At 41.1% G+C, this 23,551-nt stretch overlaps 1 protein-coding gene across 1 annotated transcript in view; it reads left to right on the top strand.

Moving 5' to 3' along the window:
- Positions 1 to 23,551, top strand: part of LOC309549550 (erythropoietin-like) — a 53,511-nt gene that overhangs the window by 9,600 nt on the left and 20,360 nt on the right. Inside the window, exon 2 of the mRNA XM_082249907.1 lies at positions 12,170 to 12,294. Coding sequence (XP_082106033.1) covers positions 12,170 to 12,294 — 125 coding nt within the window. The remainder of the gene's footprint in view (positions 1 to 12,169; positions 12,295 to 23,551) is intronic.

The following is a 23,551-nucleotide window of genomic DNA, read 5'->3' as shown; positions in this document are numbered from 1 at the left end:
TGCTGCCTGGGTGTCGCACAGTGATGATGCTGCACACCTGACTATATCTGTCACCTGATGGGTTGCAGTTCTTGCACTTGCGTTTGTGGTCCAAGGTGCATCTCTGTTAGCAGTTGTCTGTTCTCCGTGTTCCTCCATGTGTGACCTGGCTTGGCTGATGACTCTCCTGGCTCTCGACCCCACATCGGCAGACGACCCCGCATCAGCAGACGACCCTGCATTGGTAGACTACCATCTTCTGGACTCGACCCCGGCTTGGATGACTACCTGCTTCTGGACTTAACCCGGGCTTGTTCCCGCTCTCATTTCCTCACTTTTGCTATGCGTTTATTGTTGTTTATATTTTACCTTCATCCCCGTGTGGTCTGGTTTCCTGGCACCCTGACAATAACACATGTTTGTTGAAATACAGTCTTGAAGAAGCCGATCACCCGTGCAATGCGTATACTTACTAGGACATAAGTGGCAATAGATCCTTTTAGACGTTTTATATAGTGTGATGATTTTATTCGGATTTTTGGAATAAACATTGGTTTTATGTTTTGTTTCATTTAATGTACATACCTGGTGGTCATCCTTGATTTACCTTTATCTTCTCCCTTTTACTTTGACTAGAAGGTATGAAATGGACAACTGGGTGTTGGTGGTCATGCCAGGTATGAGGTTTCCCACTACCTAGCGTCACCTCACCCTGGAGAAGGATCTTGTGCCCATAACTCCTCAGTGAAGTTAGGGGGTGAACATATCCTGAGCAAGAACAGGTCAGAGTACAGGTGCCAGTGTGAGGCTATGCATGTGCTCCAATCTTAAGCCCCCAATCTACTTTGCTCCACTACTAGCCATATTTTTGCTGCATTTTCCATAGTAAAAATAAATGAACGCTAGAAAAAAAGGGAAGGAGAGAGCCCATGTAATAGCTTTGGCAGGCAGGAAAGCTGATAACTTGGGTGGCGTTCTGTCAGTATAATTGATGAGACCTGACTGTCATTTTGATAGCCAGGTCTTGCTTTGTACCTCAGGAGCCGCTGTAGCAGATACTGTGTAAATAATGCCTGCAAACACTGTCTGCAGCCATCAATGTCAAATACTGTACACTGTAACAATTTTATTGCTACAAAGTATTTACGCTAGTTATTCTTTGTGCACATCTTAAGATAGTCCTTTGACATGCATATAACACCAGTTAAATCAACCTCACAAAAATATAAATTTTTCTAATAAAGAGTGTTTCTATTTAACTCCTTATTAACCTTTAGTTAACTATAATCACCCATAATTATCTCCTTACATCCCTTTTATCCAGTTTAGGTTTGTTTACGTTTTTTAGCACTAGTTTAACATTAAACTTAGTTAAACATTTTGTTATTTCCCTCCATTTTTTTGATTCATTGATGAGTTGCATTAAATAAATTAACAATTTTATAAGCAATTAAAATATACTCCTAGTGTCATAAATGGGATAAGTGCTAGAGTAAAATGTGCACTTTATATCTACAGTACCACACGTTGTTTTAATACTATCGCAGATCAACTTATAATTTTTTTTATTTTTGTACATGTTTTTGCATGTACAGTAGATTGCATAGAAAATAAAAAGATTTTAAAGGAAAAACAATATTGCCAAAAAAGGTTTGTCAAAGTTATGACAGGATCAGTACAGTAGGACCTTAAGTGAAATATGAAAATTGCTTTGGACCATACCGGTTTAGGAACTAAAGTGGTTAAGCCCCACCTACCCCACCAGTTGCACTGTCCACATGCAAACAAATCTCCATTTTACAGGTAAGAAGAACTCAAAATCTGGGAGAATTTGGGAAAACCAAGGATTTAAAATCTTACAATAAAAAATTGCAGCTCAGTGCCTGTAATGTATGGTTTGTACACAGTAGATTTTTCCTCTTCTGGTGTGTTTTTAAAGCATAATGCAATGTTTTACATGGGGAATGGGAGCTACTGAATATGCCGAACTTGTATTTTGATGCACTATTTGCTTTAAGCTTTATCTCCAGTGATGTTTTGAGGTGCTAAACAGATATATGACCCTGGCATATCTTATTTTTCATTCTTTTTTTTTTTATAAATTATTTTCTTTGTAATACATTTGGGAATGAGCATAATATAAGCATTACAGTTATTGATATGAGTTTATAAAATAAAATTTTAAACAAATAGCCCCAAATGGCTTATAAATTACTGTAAATAAACATTTTTTGCCCAGAAGGCTTGTTATAATGGTTGTCTACTTGTCCTGCATGTTTGTAAAGAGGGAGGAATGGGGGGGGGGGGAATAAAATGAATGTACCTGGTGGAATGTGTACATAAAAAATACCAATGTATTTTTTTGGTAGGGGAAATAATCTTTGTTGTGAAATAATCTGTGAGATGCGCAAGGAATAACCATATGTAGAGCTTTGGGAGGAGATGATATGGGTAGGTGAGGATGGCACACACATGCAACCACAGGGTGTTTCCCACCAGGCCTAGGCCAGGATGGAATAGGGTAGAGGATATTAGGAAGAAAAAAAGGGGGAGGGGGGTTGGACAGGCCAGGAAGAAATAATACATAGAAAAAAACTGGTTAACAACTAGAATATGTTGATTTTGATCAACCATTGTTTAATATGTACTTGTACTGTTTTGTACCCCATTGTTTGCTTAAAACTCTTTTCAATAAAAATCATTGGAAAAGAAAATAATTGGTTAAACCCACCAGTATTTTTTAATAATACTTTTGCTTTATACTGGCTTTTCATAATAGCAGATACAATATAATGTAGAAGTTAAATGGTTGGTGAAAGTAGTATAATACTTTCAGCATTATAATTCAGATTTATTGAGGTCTATACTTCAGACAAAAAAAGAGAGACAACTGGCCAGTACGGCACATTAGCCTATATTTCTTCCTATTCCTCTCTCTTCTCCTCTCATTTATTTTTCTCTTCTTTTTTCTGTCCTCTCTCGTATTCCTTTATCCTTGTTTAGTAGCGTTACTTCTCAACACCTGGACAGGCCCCTGATGGACACCATGGTTCTTTTGGTTTACTGATTTTGTCTTTAATCTACTGTATAATACAGGCCCAAGGGCTAAATTGCGTCTTATCCAGATTTGTACACATGTGTGCGTTGAATGCTTTTTTTTTTTACTGAAAGAGAATTGCTGCATTTCTTCATTAATATGGAGTTATTAATTGCTACTTTCATCTCCTTTCCTTTTATTGTATTTTTGCTGAAACTCAATAAATACATATTCAACTTAAAAAGAGAGACAACTGAGGAGTAAAAAGGAATAGAAGGACTGAATTCCCAAAGAGGAACATACCCTCCAAAGAGATGGTTGGGAGCTATGCTTAAACCTGGAACCCAAAAAATAATCCAAACGATTAAAGAACCAACTACGGTACACAACTTATTAATAGTTTATAAAAGTTTTTTTTATAAACTAAAGGACAATTAACACATAATATTTCTTAAGACAGAATAAGCTGTCTTAACCCTTCCTCCTCTAGAAGCCCAGGGAACAGACTGCATACAGTATCCTGACAAATACAGCAAACTCTGGCGCTCTTTAGGGCACAACATGACAAGACTTGTGGCTTTAAAACAGGAAGTGCCTCTTCCTGACTGAAATGATCTATGGCATTTACTCAAAAGAAGTGTTGATGATTATGCACATTTAGTTTGAACCATTACTACAAACTCTTGTATTAATCTTTGTTTACATAACTAACACGAGGGTCGCTTGTTTTATGTCATATGCATAAAAAGACCATGACTTCCAATCACTGAAAAGTGGAAAGTTTAAGAGGAAATAATCTGCTCTTAGTCATTGTTTCCTGGTGGAGATATGGACAGGAAGTATATGGGGTTAGGGAAGAGCAGGCTTCCAGTAAAGTTTGTCACTATGCCTGGTGTGTCACATTCTTCACCTCAGCCATCAGGCAGAGATTTGATAGCAGTATAGACAACGTGCATTTCCACTAGCCGCTACTGTGCAGGATTTTCACAGCTGTCTGAAGCGGAAATGACTCTTGGCATTCATTTTACTTTCCCCATTCTGCAGAACTAATTACAGTGATATCAGAAAAATGCACAGATGATGTTTAACATGCTGTTTACATATTTCTTTGCAGGTAGCTTATGTTCTAGATATGAAAAAGTAAACAAACTGCATGATAGCCCTTTATTTTTAGATATGATTATAAAAGGAAAGAATATACAGTCTAATAATGGAAATGCAAAAGGGTAGTTCCGCGCTATGGGCTAAATAGTAATTATCCAGTTCTGGACCGGAAGGATTTGCCCCCTTAATGACCAGTAATGACCAGGCCCTATTTTGCGATTCGGCACTGCGTTACTTTAACGGACAATTGCGTGGTTGTGCGACGCTGTACCCAAACAAATTTTACATCCGTTTTTCCTACAAATAGAGCTTTATTTTGGTGGTATTTGATCACCTGTGCGATTTTTATTTTTTGCATTATAAACAAAAAAAGAGCGACAACTTTGAAAAAAAAAAAAAAACAATATTTTTCACTTTCTGCTATATAACATTCCCCAAAAAAATGTAAAAATCAATTTTTTTTTACATTTTAGGCTAATTTGTTTTCTGCTGCATATTTTTGGTAGAAAAAAAATCACAATAAGCGTATTTTGATTGGTTTGCGCAAAAGTTATCACGTCTAACTACGGGAAAGATTTATGTCATTTTTTATTGTATTAAAAACAGTAGAGATACTCCCTCAATCTCAGGTGTTCCTGGTAACTGCAGACGTCTCGTGTATATATACCATCATTCAACACAATGATGCTGGGTTGCTGGCCCTTAATTGGGCCCTCAGTCAGAAAGATGACCTACCGTTCGTTCAGAGGAGATTCCTTGGTATGATTTTGGACTTCTGTTTATCTCACAACTTCTTCTGGTATGATGGAACCTTCTATACTCAGAAGAGGGGAGTAGCTATGGGCGCTAAATTTGCGCCCAGCCTTGCAAATCTCTTCATGAACGAGTGGGAGGACAGGTACATCTTTGGAAGGAGAAGAGAAGAACTGCTCTTCTACAGAAGGTTCATTGATGACCTGTTCTTCATCTGGGTGGGAGATTAATACTCCTTAAAAGCGTTAGTAGAGAACATAGACTATCTGGATGTGAGTATTGGGTTAAGTGAGAACACCATTAACACTATTAACACCAAAGTATTCTTCAAATCCACAGACAAAAATTGTTTCCTTCCGACTCACAGTGGTCATCATCCACTGTGGCTCAGAAACATCCCTAAGAGCCAATTTATGAGGGTAAGGATGAATTGTTCATTAGATTCCGACTATTTATCCCAGGCCCTCATTTTTAAAGAACGATTCAGAGAAAAGGGATATTGTGAATCTCAATTAAATAGAGTGATTGAGGAAGTTAGTGGCCTATCACAGGAATATTGCCTTGAAGATCGCATAAAACCCTTGGATAATAAACATGAGTATAGTTTTATTAGCAACTATCAAGCGCAATATAAAGAGGTTGAGGAAATCTTTCATAAATATTGGAATGTCTTGGCGAAGGATAGAACTTAAATGAAGGTTCTTCCCAGTCAGCCTAATTTTATTTATAGGAAGTCCCCCTCTTTTGCTGATAGGTTAGTGAAATAAAGTTAATTTGGACCCACCTAAACGACCCCAAATGTTTTGGGACAGGGGAAGTTTCTATGCATGTAGGCGGCGTATATCATGCAAGCAAGTGAATACCCATTTAAGAGGACTAACGAAGTTTACCTCTAAAGCTAATGGGAGGGAATTTGATATTGATGATTTTATCTCATGCAATTCTTCATTTGTTGTTAAAACACCTTGACAACGTCACATTTGACGAAACGTGCGTCGGTCGCGGCGTGCTGACGTCACCTGCTTGTGCGGACGCTATTGGATAGGACGGGCGGAGAAGCCGACCGGCCGGCGGCTTGCCTAATCCTTGCTGTGAATACATCGTTTGTCTGTAAGTTGCTGTCTACTTGTTATTTAATAAAGTGTGGTGGTAATGCACTATGTAGTGCCTTTGTCTTGCATATCACTATCTTCACCGGTTGCCTGAGGGATCGCTTATGGGTCTGTTTGGCTGTTAACCCATTGGAGTCTGGTAAGCGGTAGTGGTGTTGGACAAGGTCTTCAGTGTGCTACCTTTCTCCTTTCTCTGTCTCACCCTAAACATCATTTCATCTGGTAAGCATTTAGTACTCAGGGGGTCTGTGCTCCACTCTCTTGGTTACTTGGCTCTGGTGATGGTGTGCACTTTCCAGGGTGGTTCATGAGCACCTAACAGTATTACGCTATGGAGTCTATTTTCTTTTCCCATGTATGACTGCCATCGATTGATGAGAGGCGAATCTGAGTACATCCATCTGAGGTTGATTCAACTCCGTTTGAGTTTTTTGGGCAAACTCTATTCCTTTTTCTGGTAAGGAGATTATGTGAATTTCGATATGATCATCTGACCCTGAAATCTGGAATTTGGACTGTATCTGTCATTTGGATAACACGTTTACATCATAGAGGACTTTTTGGTCTATCAATCATTGTGTCTTGTTTGATGGTTACTTATCAAATCAGCACTTAGTAGCGCGACTTAGCCCCTTTATCCTCTTTTTTGTTTGTCACAAATTAAGATGCTGCTGTATTCATTAGTTAGCGCAGTTATAACTCCCTTTTTCTTCATTTGTTGTGTATGCTCTGCAGTGCCCTTGCGATTTAATGTACATTGGACGTACAAAGAGGTTATTGAGCAAGCGCATTTCAGAGCATATAAATAATATTAAGATTGGTTTTAAAAACCACAGTGTGTCTCTGCATTTTAGGTTAAAACACAACAGGGACCCCTCAGGTTTGAAATTTTGGGGGATTGCCGTGACCCCACAAGCCTGCAAGGGTTCTAATAGAATAAGGGAGTTATCCAAAAATAAGACTAAATGGATATACCTAACTGATACTTTAAGTCCAAAGGGAATGAATGTGGAACTTGATTTGAATTGTTTTATCAGTGATTATTGATTTTATACATTATTTGGTATATTTTAATTGTAACATTAATTTCCCCTTTGGGTGGATATTGGAATGCCAGGTATGCCTATTAATTTGTTTTAGGTTATCAGCCATATTTTAACCATATTTTGGGGTGAGGTTGGTGTTTGTGACACTTTCCCCCATTTTTTAGGTTTTTATGCTTAGTCCCTATATCCTTTTTACCATTACATTCAAAGCAGTATTAAGAATTGGTTTCTTCTGAATGCATCAGGCGTGTCATTATCCTCCTCTTTGGGAGGGGTTTAGTGAGTTGTACGCATTGTATTGAATGTGGCTGTACACGGGGTTAACATGTGTGTGCCTATAAATTGTACGAGCCGCGCCCTGTGGCCACACCCTCTGATGAAGTTGATGATGAAACGCGTTAGGGCGAGACCACGCTACGTTACACCGACTTCCGACTGCTACACTCTGACTCTCCACCAGTGGTGACCGTGGGACTGCATTTGGTGAGAGATGCGGGCAGTCTGAGCCCATTTCAAGTTGATGCTTGTAGTGAATAAAGTGTTTACATATTACGATATGAGCTGTCCTCTTTTCTCATGATCCATGGTCCCTGTGCAACTTTCATTCATCTGGAGTGGATACGATCAGCTTAACAGGAGATCTTGGCCAGTGTCTGGTGCTGTGAGATCTGTTGCCTTGTATGATTGCAGTGCTGTGAGTTTTCTATCATAGGGAGAGGATTCCACGAGGTGTGGTGATGGTTTTTAGTTTTGCCTTTAGGCATATTCACTCTCCCTGATTATCTACAACCACCGTTCATATTTCGTTGGGTGCTATGCAATGTATGGACTATTAGAATATGACTGTGGACTGTCAATATTCGGTTGCAGCACTTTTTATTTATATAATTAGTGCTACTAATGTTGGACTTTCCTTGTGACGTCTAGCATACTTTATTTTATAATGAAAAAGAGATGTAAACAGTATTTTATTAAAAATTAAGTGCATTACCAAATGAAATTCGTTAGGGCAGTATTATATTTTTATGTGCATATGAAGATATACAATACATTATACTGTGCAGAGACTATATTATAATAGCAATAATTTTGTAAAGATTCATAGAGAAGTAGCATGCAAAAAATGTTTTTTTAATAATTTTTTATCAAATATATAGAATACAAATACAGAGTCTTAGACTTTTAACTACCAGAATTGGGGTCACATTTGTCAAAAAAAATAAAAAAATCAAAAAACCACAAATGATGAAGTACAAAATAAAAAAAAAAAGGTACTTATTCTCAAACCGATGGGGAAAAGCAGTGGTCTCCAAACTGCAGACCCTGGGGCCAGATGTGGCCCTTAGCTTGCCTTTATCTGGCCCTTCAATACCAACAAAGAGACACCATCCCTTCTACTGAATGCAATCATAAGGCACTATTCCTTCCCCTGATATCAATGATTGACACTATTCCTGCTTCTAATACATTTCATGATTAATGTTAATTTAAAAAATGTATCTTCTTAAAGTTGTTCTAAAGTGCAGCTGCCCCTCAGCCCCCCCCCCCTTACACCTACCTGAGCCCTATGTTGATCCAGCAGTTCTCTTGTGCCTCTCTCTCCTCATTGGCTCACTCAGCAGCGTCAAACACAGCCAGTGAGCGCGGCTCGGGAGTGAGCCTGCTCGAGTGCCCTGATAGCAAGAGCCTTTCTTTTGGGGGCACTTATCAGAAGGGAGAAGCCAGGATGGCCGGCGAGGGGCCCAAAAGGAACAGGATCAGGGCTGCTCTGTGCAAAACCTGTATCAACCATATAAAATACATGTGTGAATGCAAATACATGAATGTAATGATATGATATAGAAAGGCCCATGAGAAGTCCTCTGTCTGTCAGTGAAGGCATGACGTACCAAGATAAAAGGAGGGGTTAGGAAGACACTTAAATAGCAATGACAAGAAATTAAAATAAAGTGAATAAGAAAGGAGAATGGAGGTGGAAGGAAAGGGAAAAGTGACCCCTTTCTGCGGAGGCAAGGTGTCCATATATTGGTATTGATTACAGGGAGAGGAGGGTGTGGTCAGTGTTTAAGTTATTGACATCCTCCAACCATGGGCTCCAAACTTTTAGGTATTTAGCATGGGTATCAGTAAGGGTTGAGGTTGTTGAGGTCATTCATATGTCATGTTCCCTAGAAGACGTTGTTTGACCTCTGCAAAGGGTATAGATGTCTGTTCACCAGGCTTTAGCTAAGGTTTGCCTGGCTGCCGGAAAAATGTGTACCACCAGTTTCTGTTGAAATTTATTTAGATGTGAAATGGGTTTATGTAAGAGAGCCTCCCAAGGATCTGGATTAAGATTGACATGGAGAACCCAACATAGTAAATCATAGACCTTAAGCTAGAAATGAGAAGCCACAGGACAAGCCCACCTAATATGAATGAAAGTGCCTCTATCAGTACAACCTCAAAAACATTGTGTTAAAGGGTTAGTGATTAATTTTGATAAACGATCTGGGGTCATGTACCAGCAGGACAATAGTTTGAAAGCATTTTCCTGTGGTAATATGTTAAGTGAACATTTAGAGGTGGTTAACCAAATGGTTTTCCATTCGTGTATAGCTAGTGTAAAACATAAGTCATCTTCCCATTTCTTCATACAAGAAAGTTTAGAAGGTCCCAGGGACTCTGTGAGTGAAGAATAAAGGGCAGATATTAGACACCTGGAATATGGGTCTTTCCTACAGTTGTTTTCAAAGGGAGTTAAATGTGGTGTTTTTGTACTGCCACCGATAAAACCTGAAGTATTTACTATGCGTTTACTATGTTTTGGAAATAGATACTATATGAACACATTCACACCTATGCATATGCACAAGCATTTTTGGTGTCAAAAAGCTATGTATTTTTTCAGTAAATACAAGGTATTCCCCATTGGATGAGGTAGAGAGTGTAATGTCACAGTTCCCCCATTCAATCTTGTCCAATCAGAGAACACATTGCATTCATTAGAAGAAAAAAAGGCATTTTGTCTATGACAGCAGTGCCAAGTAAGTGACCGCCTGTGGTCAGTGTACAGAGAGAAAGTCTCCCGGCACAGGACCCACATGACCGCATCTCGCACTGTAGCACCAGCTACTACAATGATTGTTAGCTTTCCCAGCAGACCCTCCGGTATGCATACTTACATTGGTCTAAGCTGATCCTTTGTAAATGCAATAAAATTTATACCTGGAGCTCAGCATTAATGTTGCATGCATAAATGTCTGTCACAATTTACCCAGAAAAACATATCATTAGTGAAGTAGGGACAAGGATGTTAACCCTGGAGCTTGATGCCTAACAAACAAGTTTGCAATGGCTGTTCCAAATTTCTGTTCTTTCAGATTCCCTTTAATATTTGAGTGTAAGTTAATTCCAAAGTGATTCTGAATGTTGTAGGGCAAAGCACATGTCCAATTCAATGTGCCCATCCCTAGCACCACATACTCACCTTACCTTTGCCCCCCTACTGCTCCATTCAGTTCCCAGAAGCAGGAAATTCCATGTTGTATAAGCAACAAATAGCTTAAGGCAGGCCATACATGATTCATGAGCAGGTTGAATGGGAAAAAAATGATTTGATTCCCCCATCCACACATTCAATATTGATGGGGGAATAACTGGTACTGAGCTATTGTATTCTGGGGGGGTGGGAAGGTTCCCTGCTGGCAGAATACAATGATCAGTGTTACCGGCTATAGCCGGCGGCACTGATCATTTAGGAAAACCCAACAGGCTGGTTGCAAACAAGTTGATCATGGAATACGTTATCTACAACTCAATACAGAGCAAATGACAAGAAGGCTTTTTCACGAGGAAAAGGAAAACAATTAACTAACATCCTGGAGAAAGTTTCCATGGTTTTACAAAAGTCTTAGGGCTCATTCCCTTAGTTACAAATCTATGCATTACAGTGTAAAGGAAATGTGTAAATTCTGTAAAAAAATTGAATTCTGTTGCACAGTGCCCTCTTTGTTCACACGGCACTAATTATGTTTTCATTCATTCAAGTCCTGATTAGAATTAGCTTGTCTATGTTAAGCACCTTGTTACCATAAAAGTACAATTGTAATATTAATGTGATACTTATGTAATCATGTGTTTAAAAAAACTTCAATTGCATCGAGTAAACAGAACAGTTATTTTGGAATGATGCTAAGTGTATCTTTTTGTGTCTGTTCCCTACTGCATTAGTTATTATTAATTTGGAACTACTAATCAGTATGAGGATAGGAGTTGTCTATCTATAAAATTTCCAGAACAACAGTTAGTCCCCTGCATACGAACCTTCGAGTTGCAAAGATATGAACATACGTTTACATGTTCAATCGTGTTAGTTCACATTTCTGGTGGTTGGGGTTCTGTATACTTTGCTGTATACAGTAATGTATCTATACTTCAACCTTTTTTTTTCCATGTATTATTTGTGTGAAATGTGTTATAAACCTATTACAGTAATACATAGGGCTGATTGTGTTAGTTGGGTACCTGGGCTAGCTGTGTTGGACTTACGAACGGAATGGAACTCGTTTGTATGTAGGGGACCTACTGTATATTCAATTACCTGGGTTTTTCTTCACGCATTTCAGTGCATTATTAGCTTTTTCTGCCCTTTACATACATAAATATGCATATGGGTATCTCCTGCGTTTTATAAGCAGCCTCATACATTGAAACACATGAAAAATCCACATATAATAAACTTTTCCATCCAGTACCTTTCATCTTTATGGGACATGCAGTAAGGAAAGTGTGGAAAACTGCAGTATTTTCTTAATACGAATGCACATTAGAAAATAATGGTGCAATTCAAAGCAAACACATGTAACTCTTTATATGGGGTATCACTGTAGTTTAGCCTGCCTGTAAACTACACCACATCAAAAAAGGTGTGAATATAAACATGTCTGTAAATGCTGCCGAATCCTAACAATCATTTCCATAAACCACTTGGAACCTTTAATTGTTTTCTAGGAAAAGCATTATTAAAAGCCCTGGCACAAAAAGCTGTATTGCAACTCCTTTCCCACACTGATTTATGATCATTGAAGAAATACTGTACTATAGCAACATAAATGATAGAACTATAAAATAAAGTATGTATATATTTCTTTCTTTAGGAATTTATCTTCTGATTATTCTCGTTCTGAGCCCTGACATGAGCAGGATGACTTCAAGAATAATTTGTGACCATCGGATCATACTTGTCTATGTGAACCGCACCAGGACTATGGAACGCATGGTGGTGAGGAAAGGCTTGTATTTTCTCCAATGAACAGTTGTGCAGTTGTTATAGCCAAATTGGTGTGTAGCTCCTATTTTTCTTAAAGTGGTATTAAACCCAAAACCAGAAATGTAATATATTGCGGCTTACCAATCATTTGTTTTTTAGGCTTTTTCCCCTCTGTTTTTACCTGGTGATCTGGCTAGTAGCACACCTCCTGTATTACAGTGCCTACACTCTGGATGAATGAGAACAGGGGTGCCTTTGAACAGTAGCATTGTCAGTCTGGGAAAAGTGAAGCATTAGGCTGCATTCTTTTCAGGCATTTTTTGGGGCGTTTTTCAGGCTTTTTTTTTTGGTGTTTTTTAGGTGTTTTTTTTCTGGCGTTTTTCAGACGTTTCTTTTGGCGTTTTGGAGGTAATTGGAGGCAGGAATTGACATCTAACAAAAACACTTGTAATTTACCAAAAAAGAAGCTCATGTACTTTTTGAAACAAATGGGATTTTGCTTGTTGGGCGTTTTGAGACATCAGAGATAAACATTTTACGAGCTGGAAAACGCTCAGGTGTGAACAGAGCCTTAGATGTACTAGCAGATTGAAATACTCTAACAAACTGAAGACAAACTTCAGCTAACGCTTTATAATTAGGTTACAGCAAACTGTTTTTTTTTTTTCCTTTTGGGATAAAGGTTTTACTTAAATAAATAAAAGTGATCATTGCAAGTACCCCTATCAATGGTAAATTGTTTTTTCAACACTCTTAACTGATACATTCGCAGGAAAGCTTGTTCTGTTAAAATAACAACAGACCTAGGTGAAAATAGAAGAAAGAAAGCCATCACATCTAAGAATTGGTCAGCTGCAATATAATAAATGTTTGGATGTTGTCTTGTTTTGGATAGAGTAGAGAGGGATTAGAACACCTGTAAGCTTTTATTACTATCTGTACCCCTGTTAGGGAGATTCACCTTCTCTATTTGTCATGTTTATCATTATTATCAAAAGTGAAGGTAAAAGAAAATCCCAAATTGGTGTTAATTTCAGAACACTAATAGAGAGGAAATCTTCCAATGGAGACACTAGTTCTGGTGACCCTGGTGACACATTGGGATTCCCTCACTTAGAAGGGATTTCGCCTTACTCTCTGTTTCGGCTATGGGACAGGAAGTAAAGCAAAATCTTCCTAATGGGACTCAGATGTTTAATAACAACTAACCGGGGTTATAACCCTCTCTAAAGCTGGATACACACTATACAACTTTTGTTGTTAGATTTCCTTTAGAATTGCTTTAGAAAACAACAAATCCTTTATTTTCCTTTCCTTTTTTATTCACAATAGACAATAAAAAACATATCAAATGTTTAAACTGAGAAAATATACCATTTTAGGGGGAAAAAAGGTAATTTTTGAAACTGATGGCAGCTAGAGATGGCCTTCCGGTTGCCCGGCCGTCGGTTCGCGGCAAACTTTGCTCGTTCGCAGTCCACCGATATTGCGAACATATGGCGTTGTTCGCGGCGGCCATATTAGTGTACATTGGGGAGAACTTTGACACATGATACATTCATCAGGTGGAACAGGACAGGCAATTGAGACATTTCAGCACATGGACATACCCCCTTCCTTATAAATGAACCTGAGGCTGAGCTGGCTGTTTTTGTCAGTGTAGGGACAGGTTTGCTGTGTGCAGCAGGTGTGTGTCAGTGACACTGATGGCTCTGTTATAGGTCCACAAAAGTCCTTTTAAGGACTGGTATTTGGTATAGGTGTACTATATCTATATTGTCTCTTTTGTCAGTGTAGGGAGAGGTTTGCTGTGGGGAGCAGGGACCGATTGTCAGTGATACAGATCGCTCTGTTATAGGTCCACAAAAGTCCTTTCAAGGAATGGTATTTGGTATAGGTGTACTATCTATATTCTCTTTTTGTCAGTGTAGGGAGAGGTTTGCTGTGGGGAGCAGGGACAGATTGTCAGTGACACATATCGCTCTGTTATAGGACCACAAAAGTCCTTTCAAGCAGTGGTGGCTGGTGCGTTGGGGGCGTAGGGGCACTGCCCCCCCTATCCATGCATCTGGCGCCCCGCATGTAGATTAGCTCAATGGATTTTTTTTTCTGAGTCACCTGATTAGAGCCAGAGGCTCTAATAGGCTTCAGAAAAGGGTGGACCCAGGGCACAGAGCAGTGCGCCCCGAGCCCACCCATTGTGTGACAATAGCAAATGAAAATTCACTATTGTCACACGGATCCTCCTCCTGGCCAATCAGGAGGATTGGCCGAAAGGCAAAACCATGCCATTGGCTGAGGAGGAGGCGGGAGGACTCGAGGAGATGCCGGTGGATTGAGGAGAAGCCGCCGCTGCAGGTAAGTGCACTGGTCTCGGGGGAGGGGGAGCACGGCACGCTTGTCACTCTGCATTGAAAGGGGGCACGCTGGTCTCTCTGCATTGAAGGGGGGCACGCTGGTCATTCTGCATTGAAAGGGGGCACGCTGGTCATTCTGCATTGAAAGGGGGCACACTGGTCTCTCTGCATTGAAAGGGGGATGCTGGTCTCTCTGCATTGAAAGGGGGTGTTGTAAAATTTTGTCGGACCCGTGAAAAAATCGGACCTCGTCACTTCCGGTGATAGAGCATCACAAAACAGCGGATGGGAGTCGTCCGTGCGCATGCGCAGAAGACATTTTTCGAGGTTTGGCAAAATTATAACAGAGAGCGAACAGCTGATTCAGAGGAGGCGGGGCTGAGGTGCGACGGAGGACGGAGGACACATATGCAGCGCTGGTGGAGGAGGCGGGACGGAGGTGCGGCCGTGTAATATATGCAGGACTTTAGCGACTCCTTATGTTTTATTATCTTTAGCAATTATCGTATTATTTATCCCTAGGATTTCATTACATTACCTATTTCTTATTTTGTATTATATAAATAGTAAATGTAATGAAATCCTAAGGATAAATAATACGATAATTGCTAAATATAATAAAACAAGGAGTCGCTAAAGTCCTGCATTTATTACACGGCCGCACTTCCGTCCCGCCTCCTCTCCCGCCTCCTCCACCAGCTCTGCATATGACGCGGCGGTGTCTTCCGTCCCACCTCAGCCCCGCCTCCTCTCATTCAGCTGCCCGCTCTGTGTTATAAGTTTACCAAACCAAGATAATGTCTTATGCGCATGCGCACTTGAGACTCCTATAACCGGAAGTGACGAGGTCCGATTTTTTCACGGGTCCGAGAAAATTTTAGAACAGGGGCACACTGGCCATTCTGCATTGAAAGGGGGCACACTGGTCATTCTGCATTGAAAGGGGGCACACTGGTCATTCTGTATTGAAAGGGGGCACGCTGGTCATTCTGCATTGAAAGGGGGCACACTGGTCTCTCTGCATTGAAAGGGGGCACGCTGGTCTCTCTGCATTGAAAGGGGGCACACTGGTCATTCTGCATTGAAAGGGGGCACACTGGTCATTCAACATTGAAAGGGGGCACACTGGTATTTCTGCATTAAATTCGCTATTGTCACACGGATCCTCCTCCTGGCCAATCAGGAGGATTGGCCGAAAGGCAAAACCATGCCATTGGCTGAGGAGGAGGCGGGAGGACTCAAGGAGATGCCGGGGGATTGAGGAGAAGCCGCCGCTGCAGGTAAGTGCACTGGTCTCGGGGGAGGGGGAGCACGGCACGCTGGTCACTCTGCATTGAAAGGGGGCATGCTGGTCTCTCTGCATTGAAAGGGGGCACGCTGGTCATTCTGCATTGAAAGGGGGCACGCTGGTCATTCTGCATTGAAAGGGGGCACACTGGTCTCTCTGCATTGAAAGGGGGCACGCTGGTCTCTCTGCATTGAAAGGGGGCACACTGGTCAATCTGCATTGAAAGGGGGTACGCTGGTCATTCTGCATTGAAAGGGGGCACACTGGTCATTCTGCATTGAAAGGGGGCACGCTGGTCTCTCTACATTGAAAGGGGGCACGCTGGTCATTCTGCAATGAAAGGGGGCACACTGGTCATTCTGCATTGAAAGGGGGCACGCTGGTCTTTCTGAATTAAAAGGGGGCACACTGGTCTCTCTGCATTGAAAGGGGGCACGCTGGTCTCTCTGCATTGAAAGGGGGCACGCTGGTCATTCTGCATTGAAAAGGGGCATGCTGGTCATTCTGCATTGAAAGGGGGCATGCTGGACATTCTGCATTGAAAGGGGGCACGCTGGTCATTCTGCATTGAAAGGCGGCATGCTGGTCATTCTGCATTGAAAGGCGGCATGCTGGTCATTCTGCATTGAAAGGGGGCAAGCTGGTCTCTCTGCATTGGAAGGGGGCACGATGATCTCTCTGCATTGAAGGGGGGCACGGCACGCTGGTCATTCTGCATTGAAGGGGGGGCACGGCACGCTGGTCATTCTGCATTGAAAGGGGGCACGCTGGTCATTCTGCATTGAAAGGGGGCACCCTGGTCACTCTGCATTGAAAGGGGGCATGCTGGTCATTCTGCATTGAAAGGGGGCATGCTGGTCATTCTGCATTGAAAGGGGGCACGCTGGTCTCTCTGCATTGAAGGGGGCACGGCATGCTGGTCTCTCTGCATTGAAAGGGGGCACGCTGGTCTCTCTGCATTGAAAGAGGGCACGCTGGTCTCTGCATTGAAAGGGGGCACGCTGGTCTCTATGCATTGAGGGGGCACACTATACCTTGATTACTGAAGGCCCCTTTCACACTTTCTTTTACCTCAAAGTCACGCACTTTTTTACAGTGTTTTTTGCCGCAAAGCAATGCCTATTACATTTTTCTGTTTGCGCCCCCCCCCCCCCAAAAAAAAAAATTTTGAGCACCAGCCACCACTGCTTTCAAGGACTGGTATTTGGTATTCTTTGGTGTGCACTATATAGGGGTGTAATACACTTATAATATACTTTCTAATATAGAAAGCATATTATAATGGATTTGTATTGTGCACTGTGCAGCATTGTGACTGGTGTGGTGAGCGTTTCTGCAGTGATACTACAACTACTAAAGAGTGACACTTTTAAAAAAGGTTTATAACTGGTGTGATAGCCCAGTGGCCCCCCTAAACAACAGATTGAAGCGGGGTGTTATCTAACAATATACTTTTATAACAGTATATTTGGGTATTGCAAAAATGTTGCCTCTTTTGCTGCGTTAACTCTGCTACACACAGTGACAACAGTTACTGTTCTGTCTCAGCATCGATTGTACCTGTGACCTTCTTGTAGACCCAGTCTGTAAGTGTGTGCAGCAGGTTGAATGATGACTTTAACAGATAGTTTACTCAATGAATAAAGACTCCAGAGGTGTTCTCCAATGCTTCTTTATGCTTCAAGTTAGCAAAGGCATAAACATAGAGGCTTTTCCATAGGTAAATTTCCAATGAAGTTACACAGCTCTCACACTCTGCAGTCTCTTCATAACAACTATACAAAATGAAGTTACAGCAGGAAATGGAGAGTGGGAGCAACCAACTAGCCAGAAACAGCAGGGGTGCAAGGATGATACCAATAACATAGCATAACATAACATGTAATAACAACTGCTAGACAGTTAAAGCTGTGTGGCAGCACACTCCCCGCCTGGTATCGTGAGATACCACTACACAATTATTTTCCATAAACATACAATTAACATTGCATACAGTAGAATGCTATGTAGCCCTCTAGTCTAAGCTAACTATACTGGAGGTCTAAGTGACTTCTTCACATAACACTGAATCAGAATTTTTGGAAGCAGGCATAATTAGGACTGTCCCATTGACTGGTCTCAGGAAGGTTTTTGGGCTCCCGTCCTTTACAATCCTGACTTCCACACTTCGGACCTTTCCATCATCACTAGCAATGGCCTTTGTAATAACTCCAACTGGCCACTGGATCCGGTGAGTTTGCTTGTCTTTTAGAAGAATAGCATAACATAACATGTAATAACAACTGCTAGACAGTTAAAGCTGCGTGGCAGCACAGTTACTGGCCAATTTTTTGTACAACTGGTGTTATAGACCAGTGGCCCCCCAATACCACAGATTGAAGTGGAGTGTTATCTAACAGTATACTTTTATAAGTGTATTTTTGTCCTGCAAAAATGTTGCCTCTTTTGCTGCGTTAACTGTGCTACACACAGTGACAACAGTTACTGGCCAATTTTTTGTAGAACTGGTGTGATAGACCAGTCGCCCCCCAATACCACAGATTGAAGTGGGGTGTTATCTAACAGTATACTTTTATAACAATGTATTTTTGTCCTGCAAAAATGTTGCCTCTTTTGCTGTGTTAACTCTGCTACACACAGTGACAACAGTTACTGGCCAATTTTTTGTAGAACTGGTGTGATAGACCAGTAGCCCCCCAAAACCACATATTGAAGCGGGGTGTTATCTAACAGTATACTTTTATAACAATGCATTTGTGTCCAGCAAACATATTGCCTCTTTTGCTGCGTTAACTCTGCTACACACAGTGCCAAACTTACTGGCCAATTTTTTGTATAACTGGTGTGATAAACCAGAGGCCCCCCAAAACAAACCACAGATTGAAGTGGGAGTTATCTAACAGTATACTTTTATAACAGTGTATTTGTGTCCTGCAAAAATATTGCCTCTTTTGCTGCATTAACTCTGCTACACACAGTGCTAAACTTACTGGCCAATTTTTTGTATAACTGGTGTGATAAACCAGTGGCCCCCCAATACCACATATTGAAGCGGGGTGTTATCTATCAGTATACCTTTATAACAGTGTATTTGTGTCCTGCAAAAATATTGCCTCTTTTGCTGCATTAACTCTGCTACACCCAGTGCCAAACTTACTGGCCATTTTTTTGTATAACTGGTGTGATAAACCAGTGGCCCCCCAATACCACATATTGAAGTGGGTGTTATCTAACAGTATACTTTTATAACAGTGTATTTGTGTCCTGCAAAAATATTGCCTCTTTTGCTGCGTTAACTGTGCTACACACAGTGCCAAACTTACTGGCCAATTTTTTGTATAACTGGTATGATAGACCAGTGGCCCCCCAATACCACAGATTTAAGTGGGGTGTTATCTAACAGTATACTTTCATAACAGTGTATTTGTGTCCTGCAAAAATATTGCCTCTTTTGCTGTGTTAACTCTGCACACAGTGACAACAGTAACTGGCCAATTTTTTGTAGAACTGGTGTGATAGACCAGTGGCCTCCCAAAACCACAGATTGAAGCGGGGTGTTATATACCTTCTTCCACATATACTGCGCTTCTCTAGAGACTTTTGTCACAGGGTAATTTAAAAAATGACAGGCAGAGTAAGAGGCAGGCCCTTACGCAGAGGTGGTAGGGGTAGGGAGGGAGCAGTAGGCCGGAGCCAAAGTGTGAAGTTTCAGAAGGTGCGTTCGATTACGTCAAAGGACGCACCAGACTTGGTTGAGTGGCTCACTCAGCCTTCCACTTCTGCACCCTCCTCATCCTCTCTATCTGTACCCTCTTCACTCTGTGCTGTGTGCACCCCCAAAGACACCACCACCAACACCATCACCACCATATACCCTCCACTTGAGTCACTGGAATTATTTTCTGATTCATCACAAGATATTTGCGATGCGCAGTCATTCTTGGCATCGGATCAGGAAGACACTTACTTCTGTATCCTGTGAATGCCTAATGTACCTTCAGCCAGAGAATACTACTTTCTTAGCTGTCAGGTAAACGCATGTGGTCTAATTTTTAGGGCCTGGAATGGGCAACACTTACTTCTGTATCTTGTGAATGCCTAATGTACATTCAGCCACAGAATACAACGTTCTTAGCTGTCAGGTAAAAGCATGTGGTCTAATTTTTGGGGCCTGGAATGGGCGACACTTACTTCTGTATCCTGTGAATGTCTAATGTACCTTCAGCCACAGAATACAACATTCTTAGCTGTCAGGTAAACGCATGTGGGCTTATTTTTGGGGCCTGGAATGGGCGACACTTACTTATTTATCCTGTGAATGCCTAATGTAGCTTCAGCCACAGAATACAACGTTCTTAGCTGTCAGGTAAACACACGTGGGCTAATTTTTTGGGCCTGGAATGGGCGACACTAACTTATTTATCCTGTAAATGCCTAATGTACCTTCAGCCACAGAATACAACGTTCTTAGCTGTCAGGTAAACGCATGCAGGCTAATTTTTGGGGCCTCGAATAGGCGACACTTACTTATTTATCCTGTGAATGCCTAATGTACCTTCAGCCACAGAATACAACAATCTTTGCTGTCAGGTAAATGCATGTGGGCTAACTTTTGGGGTCTGGAATGGGCGACACTTACTTCTGTATCCTGTGAATGCCTAATGCACCTCCAGCCACAGAAGACAATGTTCTTTGCTGTCAGGTTAACGCCTGTTGGCTAATTTTTGGGGCCTGTACTGGCCAAAACTTACTTCTTTATCCTGTGAATGCCTAACTTTTCAGACTGGAATTGAAAATCAATGGGTATGTAAAAGTTCCGCCAAATTGTGGAACGGATGCGGACCCATTTTACAGACGTGTGAATGGACCCTATATGTATTTAACATGTATTTACCGGCTGCTGTCAATTCTGGCTGATTTAGAAAAAAAAAAAAATGTCTTTTGCTGAAAAAAAATTTTTTTAGGGCAACTTTTCCAATAGCAATACTTCTGTTATGACAGTGTCCACGTTGTGGGACTATTTGTGCACAGCTAGTAAGTATTTTGTGGCTGCAAATATGACCTGAAGGTTTTTAAAGTTCGCCTGCCATTAAAGTCAATAGGGTCCACCGCGAACCTGCAGTTCCCGAACATTCGAGAAAGTTTGCGGATAACGTTCGCAAACTGCCCCGGCCGATGTTTGTCCATCACTAATGGCAGCTAGGGATGATCGAACGGTTCGGGTCGACCATCGGTTCGACCCGAACATTGGGTGTTCGAAATTAGGCCGAATTCCGAACTTTCTGCGGTAAAAGTTCAGAATTCGGTGACCCGAACCGCCCAAAATTCAATGGGACAGGAAGTGGGCTTTAAAAGCCCGTGATTGACCCAGAAACGTCAGTAAAAGCCAATGAGGGGGCAGGAGTCTGCTAGGAATGTGATTGGAGTGACTACAGAGACCAGAGGCCAATCAGGAGTGAATACGCCCCCCAGTATATAACATAGCCCCGCCTAACCTCTAGCACTGTAATACAGAGGCTTTGGAAGAGAGTGGAAGCATTTGTGTTTCTCCTGCTGTGTTAAACAACGTTGCTGCATAGCCGATTGCTTGTAAAGCTCCATATGAGCAGAAGAGCAGTCAGCTTACAGAAAGATTGTCAGTGTAGTTAGAAATACAGCGATTGTGCTGTTTGAGTTAGGAAAAAAAAAAACATTTTAAAGAGACAGCGTCAATTAGAAATTATCTTCTGCTGTATGGAGCTGTTCTTTTAGTGTGAGGAAAGGGATATGCAGTGTAGTTAGGGTACTATATACCACTATAGTTAGATTCAATAATCTAGTTTTTGTAGGGATAGTTTTAAGTGTCAGGGTTCCGTCTAGTGAGCACGTTGCACTGCTGATATATCTACAGCAGGTATACGTGCTTGCTAGTCAGCTATTGTGCAAAATACATTTCAGCTATACACACATCTGCTGTATTTAGCAACAACTTTGGGTCGCATAGCAGTGTGCGTTTTGCAGGTGAATTTCACCGTGCAGAGTTGCCAAAGCCTCAGTGACAACTTAACGGCTGTTCTTGTTGTAAGCGTTAAGTCCACTGCAAAAGGCTTTGCTACATCTGCTTTATTTAGCGACAACTTTGGGTCGCATAGCAGTGTGCGTCTTGCAGGTGATTTTCACATTGCACAGTTGATAAAGCCTCAGTGACAAATATACATAAATTAAAATTAATAAAAAAAAACTGATTATTTTTCTTAGAATTTCAGTAGCGCAGGGATGGTGTTACCCTCCTTTCATAAAGTGCAAATAAATAAAGTGCATAAATTGCATAAATAATCCAAAACATCCAACTAAGCAAGAACAGAGTCCTTCAAAAGTCTTTGTTTATGTAGTGCCAGAGCAATACACAGTGCCTTTAATGCAGGGTCATTGGTGTGAGTTATAGGAACCACCGTACAATGTCACCACCACCAGCTCTGGCAAATGTGTGGAGTTTTGGGAGAGGAATGTTGTCCTATTCTTGCCTGACATAGAATTCAAAGTGCTCCACAGTCCTGAGTCTTTTTTGTCGTATTTTTAATTTCAAAATGCACCAGATATTTTCAATTGGTGAAAGGTCTGGACTGCAGGCATTCCAGTTAAGAACAGAGAATCCTCTACTAAGAAGCCATGCTATTGTCGTAGGTGTAGTATGAGGTTTAGCATTGTCCTGCTGAAATATGCAAGGGATATACGATATAGTCTGGAAGAGAACAAATACTGCTCTAAAACCTGGAAATATCTTTTAGCATTGATGTTGCTTTTCCAGATGTGCAGTTTGCCCATTCCATATGCACTAATGCACCCCCATACCATCAGAGATGCAGGCTTTTCAATTGAGCGCTGATAACAAGCCAGAAGAGTGCTGATAACAAGCCAGAAGGTCATTCTCATCTTTAGCCTGGAAGAAACGGTACCCATGGTTGCCAAAAAGAATGTCAAATTTAAATTTGCCTGACAACAGAACAGTTTTCCACTTTGCAACTGACCATTTGCTTTAGCCGAGAGAAGACAGCGGCATTTCTAAATCATGTTCATATATGGCTTCTTCTTTACATGATAGAGCTTTAACTTGCATTTTTGGTTGGCTTTTGAGCTCATGCAGTGATGTCCATCACAGAAACATACCTTTTTTTAATGCAGTACCCTCTGAGGTCCTGAAGATCACAGGCATCCAATATTGCATTTCGGCATTGTCCCTTGCACACAGAAATTTCTCAAGATTCTCTGCATCTGTTCTGTCTTATGCCTATGCAACTCCCATGCCCAGGACTTACATCTAAGAATTTTGTAAGCTTCATGTACCAGATTGTAACATTGGAAAATATTTTTACATTTCCTTGAAAAAGAATTCATGCCCCTTGAAATTTTCCACATTTTGTCATGTTACAACCAAAAACCTAAATGTATTTTATTTGGATTTTATAGATAGATATAGTGATTGACCAGCTTTGCACATCTTTGCAAAATAGCTCAAGCTCTGTCAGATTGGATGGAGAATGTCTTTGAACAGCAATTTTCATGTCTTGCCACAGATTCTCATTTGGATTCAGGTCTGGACTTTGATTGGCCATTCTAACACATGAATATGCTTTGCTCTTAACCA

This window comes from Pelophylax lessonae (genome assembly GCF_965119305.1).
Source record: "Pelophylax lessonae genome assembly, chromosome: 3".
Taxonomy (NCBI): domain Eukaryota; kingdom Metazoa; phylum Chordata; class Amphibia; order Anura; family Ranidae; genus Pelophylax; species Pelophylax lessonae.
This window is presented reverse-complemented; position numbering and strand designations above follow the sequence as displayed.